We start from the raw sequence: 13,063 nt of genomic DNA, 5'->3' as shown, positions 1-13,063 counted from the left end.
CTCCAGTGACGTCTGAGACGATGAAGTTGATCCGCATGATGCACACTAAGTGTCTGGCTCAGTCTGTGTGGTAGGCTAATGACAGTGGTAGAAAGGAAGAGAGTGACACAAAAGGCAGGGTGTGTTTGCGCTAGCACCACCCATCTCTCACCTCAGAGTGTGTCATCAAGGCGATGACTCAAGTTTATAAAAGAGGTAAGGCCTGTTGCTCACTCTCTCACACTCTAAATCACAGCATTGATCGCAGAGCGACACTCACTCACACACGTTTCTACTCGTCCTGCAAAGAAAGCCGCGGTAACCATGCAGACGGATCTGCTCGTGTTGGTCATGTCTGGATTAGTGCTGCTTCGGTCTACCTGGAGTCAAGGTAAGTGATGCTAATGGGCTTCTTCTTGCTGCTTGTAAGTTTGGTGAACTTTTTAAAGATTTGCACATGAAAGAATACAAATGCATCATTTCTGTCATGTAAAAAACTTGTATCTTCAGAACAGCAACTTTACAAAAGAGGGACAAAAACTTTCACAATGTTCAATAGAAGTCAATGTACAAACATTTTATTAAGATATAATCTAAATTTATATATAAATTATAGATATATTATATAATTTAAGGTCATATTGGAGCATTTCTATTGTTCATCATGAAATTTAGATCAACTGCCAGATTCACATTATGTTAAAAAAGTACAAAATACATGTTTTTTGTGCGACAGCGATGATATAGAGGATATGTGCTGATCTATGGGAAATAAATGCTGAGTTGCAAATCATCATTGTCCAATGAAAATCATGCATGTCCAAAATGGTGACTTTACATGAAAAGGCAAAAATGCTCAGAGTAATTTAGAGCATTTCTATTGGTCTGTTCACTCAGAATTATTGACACAGTGAAAAGAGCAGCTACAGGGTTCAAACCATGGACATAACTAAAAACGTCCAAAAAGCAAAATAGCAGCAAAATACACTTTAAGCCTGGTTATGCAGAGGAAAGCAAGCCAAGCACAACCTAATGCAGGATAAATGTAATGCAGATATTTATGTAGTTATATATTTAACATGCTTGTGTCCATATTTTGGGTATCACCACATAGCCATAATGGCTTACTACAATCATCTGTGCATTTTCACAGCATTCAGATTTGTAATTCTGAAAGTTCACCCTGGAGATCAGTTCTAATACTGTAAAAGTAATGCCACAATATCACAAAGTCACAGACTTTACTTGCATACTCATATTATTTTAATTGCCCACTTTGTGCCTGTAATATAGCGAAGTGAAGTACATAAATACCTGAACTGTTGAACACTAGCCAGGCTATGGAGGTATAGCCTCCACATGGGGGGGATTAGCACTCAGCAGAGAAACAGTGAGAAGGTCTTTATCCATCTTTAACTTTCAAAGCAGTTTGGGGAGTTTTTAATGCACAAATTCAATAAAAACCACTAAAATCTGTACAGGTAACTGTTACAACGATCCCCTCAGCCTATTACAATTAACTCCATCTATGGCCTACTGTGTGCACTCATTCTGCTTTTACCTGAAATGCTCATTAACGGTAGGTGGCAGGATAAAAATGTAGATGTGTAGCTTGCTCAGTAATGACTAATCTTGCTCAAAATCTTTTTTTAAGCAAAATCCAGTGAGGTAAAGCTGTATTAATGTAAGCAGTACCACAACATAAGAATTACTCAAAAGCATGCGGCACAAGAACCATTGGTGCTTTACACACCAAAGCTGGTACGAGTGTATCAGGCAGCGTAATGTTAGCATAAGGACTCTAAAGTAAAGTAAATTTCACTCACACAGCATGTGCAGCAAGTTCAGCACCTGCTAATCATCACCACAGTGCACAGCAGAAGCCTAGGCTGTTCTGTTCAGCAGTAAAACCATCTCTGGTTGGGTTTAATACCATGGAATTCAGATAATCTCCCCGTCTTATGACTTGCAGTTTTGAGCCCAGCACTTAAATGGATTGAGCCTGGCACAACTCAGCTCATATTTCAGCTCAGCTCCAGTGAATCTAGTCTAGTCACTATGCTTCAAACCCTTAACCGCTTCCTGGTAGGCACACAGTAGCCTTTTGTGTAAGCTCTAGATACTCTGGAGAATACAGATATACAGGTGTTCATGACACGCAGGAAAGGGAGAGGCTTAGGCAGGTAAAAGGTACCCAAACATTGCACATCAGAACCGATATCTATCGCACTATTGCAAAAGGATTGTTTAATATTCCATGACTCAGCGATTTAGTAGTTACCCACCCTGAACTGTAGAAAGTGTAATTTAGAATGATAAGGTTACTGATTACAGAGCATTTTTTGAGTTAACTCAACATACTTTAGTTAAAAGTTCTTCTAACTCACATTTGATAGTTCTGAGATGGGGCTTATTATCTTAACAAGCAGGCAGTTAGACAGTTGCGTCACTCGAGAATTGCGAAGCTGTGTACATTTTTGTGGGAACAAAAAAGAAACATTCAATGAAGTGCAATTTCACAGCTCTAGACCGGCCCTACAGTCTAACTGCTGCTTATCAAGTGTGAGGAGATCATACGTTCCAATCCCAGCAAGGCCACAGGCATCCCAGTCTTGGGACGTCATGGGACTGGGGGGAAGTTCTAACTTGCAGATGGGAATAAACAGTGAACAAATTCAGGGGGAGGAGCCACAGACTACACATCTTACACAGTGTTAATCAGTTTCAGCTGCAGCTCATTTACTAATGGTTTCTAAGGCTCAACTCAATATGTATTGTTGACCACACTGAGATGCAGGTTTTCTTTAAATTAGGAGAGTTAGGAGAACCTTTGACTAAAACAACACTCTAATCACATAATCACTTTACTGTTTTAGGTTGTCTTGGCTTAAATTATTTTACACTATGCATTCTCACCATGACTATTATCATATAATATTTTATTTGATATGATAAATCATTATTTTTTTATTAAATAATTTTTAACGATAAATCATTCATAATGAAATCATTTTATTAAACAATTTTAATGATAAACCATTAATAATAAAATCATTTTTATTAAACAATTTTAATGATAAATCATTAATAATAAAATCATTTTTATTAAACAATTTTAATGATAAATCATTAATAATGAAATCATTTTTTATTTTAAATGTGATTTATTAACATAGGTTTAATCACCCTCTGTGAGGATTTCATTAATGGACCTATTAAAGTGATCCACATTAATCTTGAAACATTAATGTATTTCTTACACTCTAAGATGTACTACTTAGTAACTATAGGGACTTCTATACAAACCGGTGGGGCTTTTCTTACTAATAGACGTTTGTAATAACACAATAACATGGTTGCCACAGTGTGTTTTGAATGTGATTTGATAAGAACAGTAAAATATCACCAAACACATTAGTTATGCTTGGTCTGGCTTGAAAAATGACTCAATAAACAATTTACTATTGATTTTTTCTCTCAGCTGTTCAAACAGGCAGATGCAGCTACGCTGGTGTCGTCCATCTGGAAGGAAGTGGCCCGTACTCTCTGAACTACCAGCAGGCCATGCAGCTCTGCCAAAACTTAGGCTACAGTTTGGCTACAGAGGAGCAACTTACCAAGGCCTATAACCAAGGCCTGAAAACTTGCAGGTTAGCATCAACTTGGCTTCAAGTCCTACAAGCCATAATTATAATATTAATATCTATTAATCTATCTAATAGTCCTACAATAGTGCTCTGTAAACTACTGTTTGCCACATATACAGTCACATTGAAGCACATCATGCCTTCAAAGTCAGTTGTATTAACATGACACCTTTGTTTAGAAATGGCTGGATTGAAGGCCAAAAAACATCCTTCATTCCAAACGATGTCGACCCAAAATGCACTGTCAGCACCACTGGAATCACTTCCCATGTCCAGGAAGAAGACAACCTTTCTGATGTCTACTGCTTCACTTATGCAGGTAGGCAAGGAGTCAACAGTCTATGTCCGAGAGTTACATGGAAAATAATATAAAAATAAAGTTATGTGGAACAACGTCCTACTAGGATTATGATTTTCTGCTAGATTTTAGAGCATTACTGTGAGGATTGGATTGCAATCAGCAATAAGAACGTTAGTAAGGTCAGGATGTTGGAAGATCATCACCACCCCACCTCATTCTCAACTCCTTAACACATCCCAAAAGGATTGAATGGAGCACCTCCATCCAACATACAGTTCTTCCACTCCTCCACAGCTCAATGCTGGGGGGGCTTTATACCCCCCTATCCCAAACCTATTGGCATCATGCCTATTGCCAGGCATGGACTAGAACAGTGCTTCTTAACCCTGGTCCTGCCCATTTTAGTGTATTCCCTGCTCCCCCGAGGGCAGGGTGCCACCAGGACCAGCGTTGAGAAACACTGCTCCGGTCCACGTCTGGCGTTTGGCGAGGTGCCAAAAGGTTCATGGTTTGTCCTATTCTATTGGCATTACTTCTCTACAGGGACTAGACAACCTGTGTGTGCACATTTGCACATCTGTGTCAGCAGTAAGTGCAGCTTAAACTGGGGGTGTCCACAAATATTTGGACATATTTTGCATATAAGTAAAGCTGCTGCTGAGACAGTGCTAACCTTTTGTGTTCTTCTCACACAGATTCTTCAGAAATAAGCTGTGAAGATGCTGCTAATCCCACTCCAGCGCCTGTAAGCAGTCAGACTACGCACTCAGAGCTGAACACAACAAGTGAGTGAAGCATGCTGGCTGGACTTGATCATGGCCATGTGAATACCTGTGCTATGCGGAAACGTGTGATCCCTACTCCGTATACATTCCCTCTTTAATGATCCGCCCACACCTGCCAATCATTTGGGTAGATTTAGACTTAGTCATACACCTGAATCACTTCTTCTCCTTAAATGCAGCATCGGTTGGCGCACACTGACATGTGAACTGACAGGCAGGCAGGCAGGCAGCAGGTCTAGATTGAAGCAAGTTTGAGCATGATATCTGATCTTCTGAGTTCTTTTGAATTCTCTTGGCTCTGGATGAGCTTTTCCCTTTTATTTCCTGAGGGGGTAGAGTAATCTAAACCTTTACTTAATTGAAAGCATTGTTACATAAATGAGCAATGACTCATGTGGAAATAAAGAAAGCCAAGGAAGAACAACATAAGCATGAATACAAAAAGATATAAAGTCTATGATGTTTACATTCACATTCACAGCATTAATCAGACGTTCTTACAAAAGTGCTTGGAAAATATCTTTAGCTGGTTTATATAGGCTAGAATCCAGAACACACCGCGAGCTAGATGCTGCCAAATATCAACGTCAATACATGGGTACCTGGATACACGATACTCAACATACCACACTTTGCCTGAATGTCAAACAAACCACATACAAGTACAATCGTAGGGCTTAATAATAATCGGTCATGCAGATTTCTCCTGTACAACATCCGGAGAGTTCAACCCTTCCTCTCCAGAGAGTCCCAGACCCAGGTGCTCGTTCAGTCTCTCGTCACTTCCATACTTGACTACTGCAGCTCTCTTCTGGCTGGTCTCCCTCTGCGCACCATCAGGCCCCTGCAACTCATCCAGAATACAGCGGCACGGGTCGTCTTCAATGTCCCTAAATTCGGCCATGTCACTTCACTGCTGCGTTCTCTTCACTGGCTACCTGTAGCTGCTGCCCAGGTCATCAGATTCAAAACCCTGACGCTGCTCTACAAAGACCAGAATGGACCAGCCCCTCCGTACTTGATGGCAATGGTCAAAAGCCGATCCGCACCTAGAGCCCTTGGAGCTTCAAGTACGGCTCGGCTCGACCTGCCATCCCTCTAAATCCGCGGAAGACAAGCGTCCAGGCTTTTTTCTGTCCTGCACCAAAGTGGTGGAACGAGCTTCCCCTGGGTGTCCGAACAGCAGAGTCCAACACTCGCTGTCTTCAAACGCAGACTGAAGACCCTCCTCTTCTGAGAATGCTTGGACAAATAGCAGAGTACTATGGTCACCTTATTGACCTGTGTTTAGTAGTGTCTAAAGCTTAGAGGTATCTTTGAACTATTAGCCTATTCAGACTAGCTGAGGTTTTTCTTGGGTAAATAGCAAAGCACTTTTGTAAGTTGCTCTGGATAAGAGCGTCTGCTAAATGCTGTAAATGTAAATGTAAATGTAATAAGTGCAAGATAAGTGCAGATTTAAGTACGCTTGAAAAAATGGGTCTATTAGTCGACCTTTGAAGACAGCGAGCAACTATGTCGTTCAGACACCCAAGGGAAGTTCTGCTGTGGATCTTTTTAGTGCATTCAGCATCAATCAGCAGAAAAGCCTTAAGATTATTAGTCAATATTCTTCTAATTTTGGAATAAAATTCTCAATCAATCCCAAACACAAGAGATGTGAACAATAGCAAAACAGTCTGGCATTGGAACCAACAGGATGAAATTAAATCCAAAAAAGGAATTAGCAGCTTGATACAAATGTAAACCTCTACAGTGGAATCCAAAAGTGCAAATGTACATTTTAACAGTATGTGTGCTATATGCAAATTGGTCATCTGAAATGTTGCCAAAATTCATTTTTAACAGTAGAAGTGAAAAAACGTGTGAGGGATTGTGGGCGGCAGCTGAGCTGGCTTCAGCTTTATGCAAATTACAACGGGCAGCTACAGGAGCCACGGGCTCCATCTGCATGACATGGGCGTGAACCCAGAAAGCACAGGAACGTTTCCAGCCCATATACTGTAGAGCACGGCAGCTCCATAACTGTTTATATTTATAGCTGAGTACAGTTTTAACAAAATGAATGTCGGATTTTCATTTGTTCATTTTCATCAAATTTTTATTAGTACTTTTGATAGATTCAAGTTATTTCTGTGACCATTGTGGGTTTTTCTTTCATTAACTGAGGGGTACCAACAATTTTGTCAACGTGTGTAGAGCACTGCAGCTCCATAACTGTTTATATTTATATAAACAGTATACAGTTATATATATATACAGTTCAAAATGAATTAATTCATTCGATAAAAAATAAAATGCAAATTTGAACAGGAATGCGTGTCAGTGGATGTCATAGTACATAGACAAAAATAGACAATAAGTGAGTGTCTGACTGTTGTATTTAAATATTGTATTAAAAATCCACGACTTCATGCAGATATACATGCCCCCAAACGGTAAGGTGCTGGCGAATGGAGCAGATGTCGATTTCAATTTTGGTTAATATTAACATGCAAATTCATGTCCCCAACCAATAGCTCTGCAGCTCTAGCTGTGTGACCTATGACGTGCTCTGTGCTGTCTCTGCTCTGTTTGAGCCAACATGGAGGAAGCTCTGATAGGCTGCTGTTTCAAATCAGGAGAAATTATATTTAATATAATGCAGATTACAAACGGTACACTGTCAGTGGGGAGGTGGGATTAGATAGTAATTATCTTTTCTTCTGGGGGTTTTTAGTATTTTTGATGTGCAGTAGCTGGTTTGTGAACCTGTTAAGCTAAAACAGGGCACCGTTTACACCACTGATTACACCACCATTTACAGCACTGATTTTCGCTCGCAGCCACACCCATAAAAAAGCAAAAAGCCAGTGTGACCGGATCTGGTCTGCTCATCAGAACAGGCTTCTGTTCAGACTTGTAGAGTTAATGGAACTTAATTGAGATTCTGAAATTCATGTTAACTTGAGTCTCTACTTTTTACGTAAGCTTTCATTCTGGTGGGTAACACTGACATTAAATGTATTAGGTTACAATAGAATGCAAATAGAAGCACTTTCTCCAGTGGCCTCAGACGTCTTCACCCCACTTTACCTGCGTAAAGAATTAATATCATTTGAAAATACTGAGAATTAGTCCCTCGAAATTTCACATAATTACATGTAACTGACTAAATTTTGCTGGTTCCTACTCTCCTCTGTCCATTTCAAACAAAGTGTTGACTAATTACAGTCTGAAGTGTGTTGTGTGAGATCAGCTTAATGTTCTAAAACATCTAAACAACCTCTTAACCATGTTATATTTCTTCATATAGTTGCAAACCCTGAAGAAGACGTTCTTGATGAAGTCATAGCTGACGGATTTATAGTGGATATTAAAGAAACAACACCGTCTGTGAAAAAGGAAAGGTCAGAAGATATTACCAACACAGCCACTACACCTAACCCAGGTGGAAATCCATCTGAATCATCTCAGGGGGACATTATCACAACAGTAATTGTGCCCAAAGATCCTGAAGTGACAACAGAAGAACCAAAAAATGAGAATGCTGATACGTCACCCACCATTATTCCTGACCAAGACACAACAGAGTTCCCCAAGGAGAACAGTGAAGGCACCACTGCAAAGATCGCCTCCACTGACCTTGAGATTACTAAGCATGACACTTCAGAGAAGCTCACCGCTGAGGAAACCATTAAGGAGTTCATGAATAGGAACATGGAAGGATCAGGGATGTCTCCAGAGACTCTCATTGAAAAAACGCCTGAAGATCTCGTCACTGCCAGCAGCATCAACACGCCTGTGGAGGACTTACGTTCCACTACCCGTTTGCTGTGGTTCTCTAAAGCGGTGGATGGGTCTGGGATGGAGCCTGAAGGTACCACCTCAATCAAGCCAACCTCAAAAGGAACCCCTAAACCAAACATCATAATAGAAATGGAAGAACCAGGAGTAACAGACAACAAAAGTTCAGAAGTAGAAGTTGAAGAAGTTGCAAACATAGAAACAAGGGCTGAAGGTATGGTATCCACTAACCTGTACTGAGCTGCAAATCATTGTTGCCACACTAAAACTCTGTGCCTCTGAAATGGCAACTTTACTGAAGCTTTTGAGCATTTCTATTGGTCCATTCTTCATGAACTTTTGAATTCAAACTATGTAAAAAATGGAAAAACAGCAAAAACAGAGATACAACATCTTTCTTGCAAAATTCTTGCATTCTTGTTATTGAGAATTCAATATAAACACTTTATTGACAAAAGTATTGGGACACACCTCTTTATCATTGAATTCAGGTGTTCCATTCAGTCCCTTTGCCTCAGGTGTATAAAATCAAGCTCCCAGTCATACAGTCTGCCTTTCTTACACACATTAGTGAAAGAACAGGTTCTAAAGAGCTCACTGAATTCCAGCGTGGTTCTGTAGCTTGCTACAGTAGCTTGGTGAATTTTCCTCCCTCCTAGATCTTCCTCCATCAGCTGTGAGTGGTATTATTATTGAACAGTGGAAGGTTTAGGAGAAACCACTGAGAGCAGCTCAGCCACTGAGTGTCTGTCAGACCACGTAAAGTTACAGAGTGGGGTCAGGGCCGAGTGCTGAGCTCAGAGCAGAGTGCAGAAAAGTCTCCAATGCTCATGTCATTAAAGCTCCTGTAGGTGCAATGGGTAGGTGTCCCAATACTTTTGTCCAAATGTGTATCATCAAATGTCAGTTTTTAACATTGTCCAAACTAAATATGTATATATATATATATATATATATATATATATATATATATATATATATATATATATATATATATATATTCTGTTGTTATAACTAAACTAAAATCTCCAAAACATTTTTCAACATACTTTACTTTATGATAAAGCAACAAGATTGGTTCTGAAATTCAGATTTTTTTTATTATTAATACATTTTTATATATTATTAATTTATATAAAGAGTTTAATATTTTTGCGATCATATCTGTTGCCCATTATTCAGATGTTTACACAGTGTAAAGATTTGGCTGATATTTCCAGATGGTGTACAAAATTAACCCTCCATAAAGCTTTTGAGAAGACAGCATATGACATGTTGTGTCATATTATGTAACATTATGAGACTAGAAAGCTGAAGTTACTGAACTGAGGCTAAATCTTTTACACATTCTCTCTGCAGCACCCAAAGAGCGTAATAATATGCCAGATCCAGATCCCACAGCATCTGCACTGGCAGAAGAGGGCACGCCTGGTGAGTTCATGTAGCACACCTCTGGTGCTACTGTTCACTGTTTTATCTGTTGTCATCAGTGTAAAGGCTCATGTTTAACCCCGTCTAACCACAACTTTTCACCTGTGTAGGTTGGCTGATTATCTTTGCATTCTGCATGACACTTGGCGCCATTCTCTGCATATTTGCTGGGATCGCAACTAAAGACAAGTACGTATATCAAGCCACAACAGAAACACATCGTTCTCTGTTGTCTACACTTTCTTAAGTTTATTTATTTATGCTACATGTACACATAATTCAATATTTTGATTATATTTGTTTTTCGATAAGTTAATTTATATATATATATAATATATATATATTGTCACTGTCATGTAAACATCTCCAGTTTTAATATGTTCTTTTTGCATAATTTATGTCTGGCAGTGGTTTTTATATTGTGTCAAAAAGTCCTGTTGAATTGACCAATAGAAATGCTCCAAAATGACTACCAATGAAAGCTAAGGAACTTTTTTTTTCTCATGTGAAGCTGCCAATTTTGAGATACACGGCTTTTGCATGACAGTGACAATATACTCTATATGTCTGTGGACAAATGTTTGTGGACATCTCTTCTAATGAATTCATTTAGCTACTTTAAGTCGCACCCATGGCTGACACAGATGTGCAAATGCACACACACAGTTTGTCTAGTCCCTTTAGAGAAGTACTGCCAATAGAATAGGACTCTCTGGAGCAAATAAGCACGAACCTATTGGTACCATACTGCCTAATGCCATGCTTGGGCTAGAGGGGTATAAAGCCCCTCAGCATTGAGCTGTGGAGCAGTGGAAGAAGTATGTTCTCTGGAATGATGGATGGTGTCCTATCTGCTGAGAAGTTGGAGATGAGGTGGGGTGGTGATCATCCAACATCCTAAACGCTCCTGTTACTAAATGCAGTCAAATCCTTGTAGCAGTTCTCCTCCAAAATCTATTAGAAAGCCTTCTTCCCTGGACAGTAGAGACAGTTACTCCAAAAAAACAGGATAAACTCTTTTGTCCATATATTGACTTTAGCTAAACTAAAAAATATCATTTTTATTAAGACCATTTTTCAGACCCGTGTGTCTACATAAAAAATGATTTAATATTAATGTTATTATTATTATTTAAGGTGGTACGGGCCAAGTAGGCGGAGCGTCAACAGCACACCCACTGAGACCAATGAGGATTACGGTAAAGCAGCAACTCTTCCGCTGTCGGACAAGGAGCAGGAGCTGATGACACTTATGAACGGAGAACCGAAGAATGATAAAGACTTCACTGTAATTTCTCTAGAAGAAGCTCCAGAAAAGGAATATCTAATGTAGCCGTAAAGGAGGCTGAAACAAACATGATGGGTCTACAGAAGCATACAGAAGATCCCAAAGAGGTTAAACCGGGACCTTGTTTATTGTATTTCGTGTGGTGTCTGGGCCTCTGATGCAGCACACAGTAGTGTCCATGCACTTGTCTAAGAGCAACAGATTTACAGATGTGGTTAGTTTTGGTCACAAAATTAAAACTTCACGTTTTACTGCTTATTACCTAATTTCCTAATTACCGTCCTACATGTGTTATTACTAAGCTTTATTACACTATTACACAAAGCATTTGTAAATATCTATCTGTAAGTACTATGTACTATGTGTTGTATGATTCCTTTCAAATGATCAAGCAAAATTTTATTAATGATTAAATGCTGTTTTTACTTGACGTAAATAATATTATATTGTATGTTTTTCAACAGTCCAGGTTTGTAATGGCAAATAAGCTTTATTAGTAACAAATGGCTGTTTGTTTATATGATCAGACAAAAAATATAATTGATATCATCAGACTGAGTTTGTCCATTCTTTCATTTTTACTCATACTCATATATTTCAGTGCTGTGAAAAAGTATTTCTTTGTTGTCTTCTATTTTGGCATATTTGTCATATTGAAATATTTCAGATCATCCAGCTAATTTAATATAAGACAACACAACACAAGCAAACACACAAGACTTTTATATGATCCTACCATGTACTGTAGATACAATTTTATTCAAAAACCTAGATCACCCATGTGAAAAAGCAAATACCCTCTTAGCCACTGAATCAACCAGTTAATCAAATTCACTTGATAACTGGGAGAATTTGCGCCTTTCAGTTCATAACCCAAAGCTCAAGCGCAGTTGGGTCATGCTACAGGACAATGATCTGAAGCCCACAAGCAAGTGTGTCTCTTAAATGGCGGTTCACTTGCGAAATCAATTGGAGCACCAGCCATCCTTCCAGAGAACACAGTTCTCTGGTCCACAGCTCAATTGCATGGTGACAGTGGGTTCATCATGTTTATCTCCAGAGAGTCCTATTCTATTGGCAATGCTTCTTTACGGGGACTAGACAAGCTGTGGTAGTGTGCTTTTGCAAGTCTGTGTTAGCAATGGGTACAACTTAAAGTAGCTAAATGCATTCATTAGAAAGGGGGTCCACAAACTTTTTGGACATATAATGTAGGTGATACAGATTGAATAAATCTTAAATGAATGAAATGATCATTATTGTGTGTATTGTGTGTTTACTCATGTTGTCTTTATCTTATATTAAAATTAGTTGGATGATCTAAAACATTTAACAATGTCATAAATGCAAAAATACTAGAAATCGGAAGTGGCATACAAGGATGCACACATGCAGAACAAAGTAAACGACGGACATTCATCAAACCGTATGTGAATCACAAAGAAGAGAAATTAGAGACAATGTTGCCTTTATTTACAATTTCTCATAAGCATCCATAGAAAAATAGAGGAAAAAGACAAATTCAAAAAGTAAATCTTGGTGTGCAAGTATTATCATGACTTTCGCAAGAAAACGGGGTAGCACAAAAGCTGACCGTGGCGGTCACATTAAAAACAATGTACGTACATTCACAAACATCTGAATAAAACTCTTAACAGACATAAGACTCAGTTATTGGGTCAGGCCCTGCCTGAACACTCACAGCCAAGCATAGTACACACATTTACATGGTTATAGAAATCTACATGTTCTCGACTGTTTGAGCTCACTCTGTATTTAACTGTAGGACAGAATTATGCTGATTTCATTATTTATATATATATGTATAATTAGAAATTTGACTTTT

At 38.9% G+C, this 13,063-nt stretch overlaps 1 protein-coding gene across 1 annotated transcript; it reads left to right on the top strand.

Annotated features, from left to right (window-relative positions):
• On the top strand, window positions 1-11,652 carry cd44a (CD44 molecule (IN blood group) a). Its single transcript, XM_072671585.1, has 9 exons — window positions 1-195; window positions 289-370; window positions 3,461-3,629; window positions 3,806-3,945; window positions 4,623-4,712; window positions 8,008-8,712; window positions 9,858-9,929; window positions 10,040-10,118; window positions 11,067-11,652. Exons 2-9 carry the CDS (start codon window positions 304-306, stop codon window positions 11,260-11,262), a joined length of 1,518 nt encoding a protein of 505 aa, XP_072527686.1. The 5' UTR covers window positions 1-195; window positions 289-303; the 3' UTR covers window positions 11,263-11,652.
• Window positions 11,653-13,063: the final 1,411 nt, after the last annotated feature.

This window comes from Salminus brasiliensis, chromosome 25 (assembly GCF_030463535.1).
Source record: "Salminus brasiliensis chromosome 25, fSalBra1.hap2, whole genome shotgun sequence".
NCBI lineage: Eukaryota > Metazoa > Chordata > Actinopteri > Characiformes > Bryconidae > Salminus > Salminus brasiliensis.
The sequence above is the reverse complement of the archived record's forward strand: the minus strand, read 5'-3'. Positions and strand labels throughout refer to the sequence as shown.

Coding starts and splice junctions, on each gene's coding strand:
- cd44a (XM_072671585.1), top strand. CDS start 304: ATGCAGACGGATCTGCTCGTGTTGGTCATGTCTGGATTAGTGCTGCTT. Junction 371..3,460: donor TCGGTCTACCTGGAGTCAAG/GTAAGTGATGCT, acceptor TTTTTCTCTCAG/CTGTTCAAACAGGCAGATGC. Junction 3,630..3,805: donor CAAGGCCTGAAAACTTGCAG/GTTAGCATCAAC, acceptor ACCTTTGTTTAG/AAATGGCTGGATTGAAGGCC.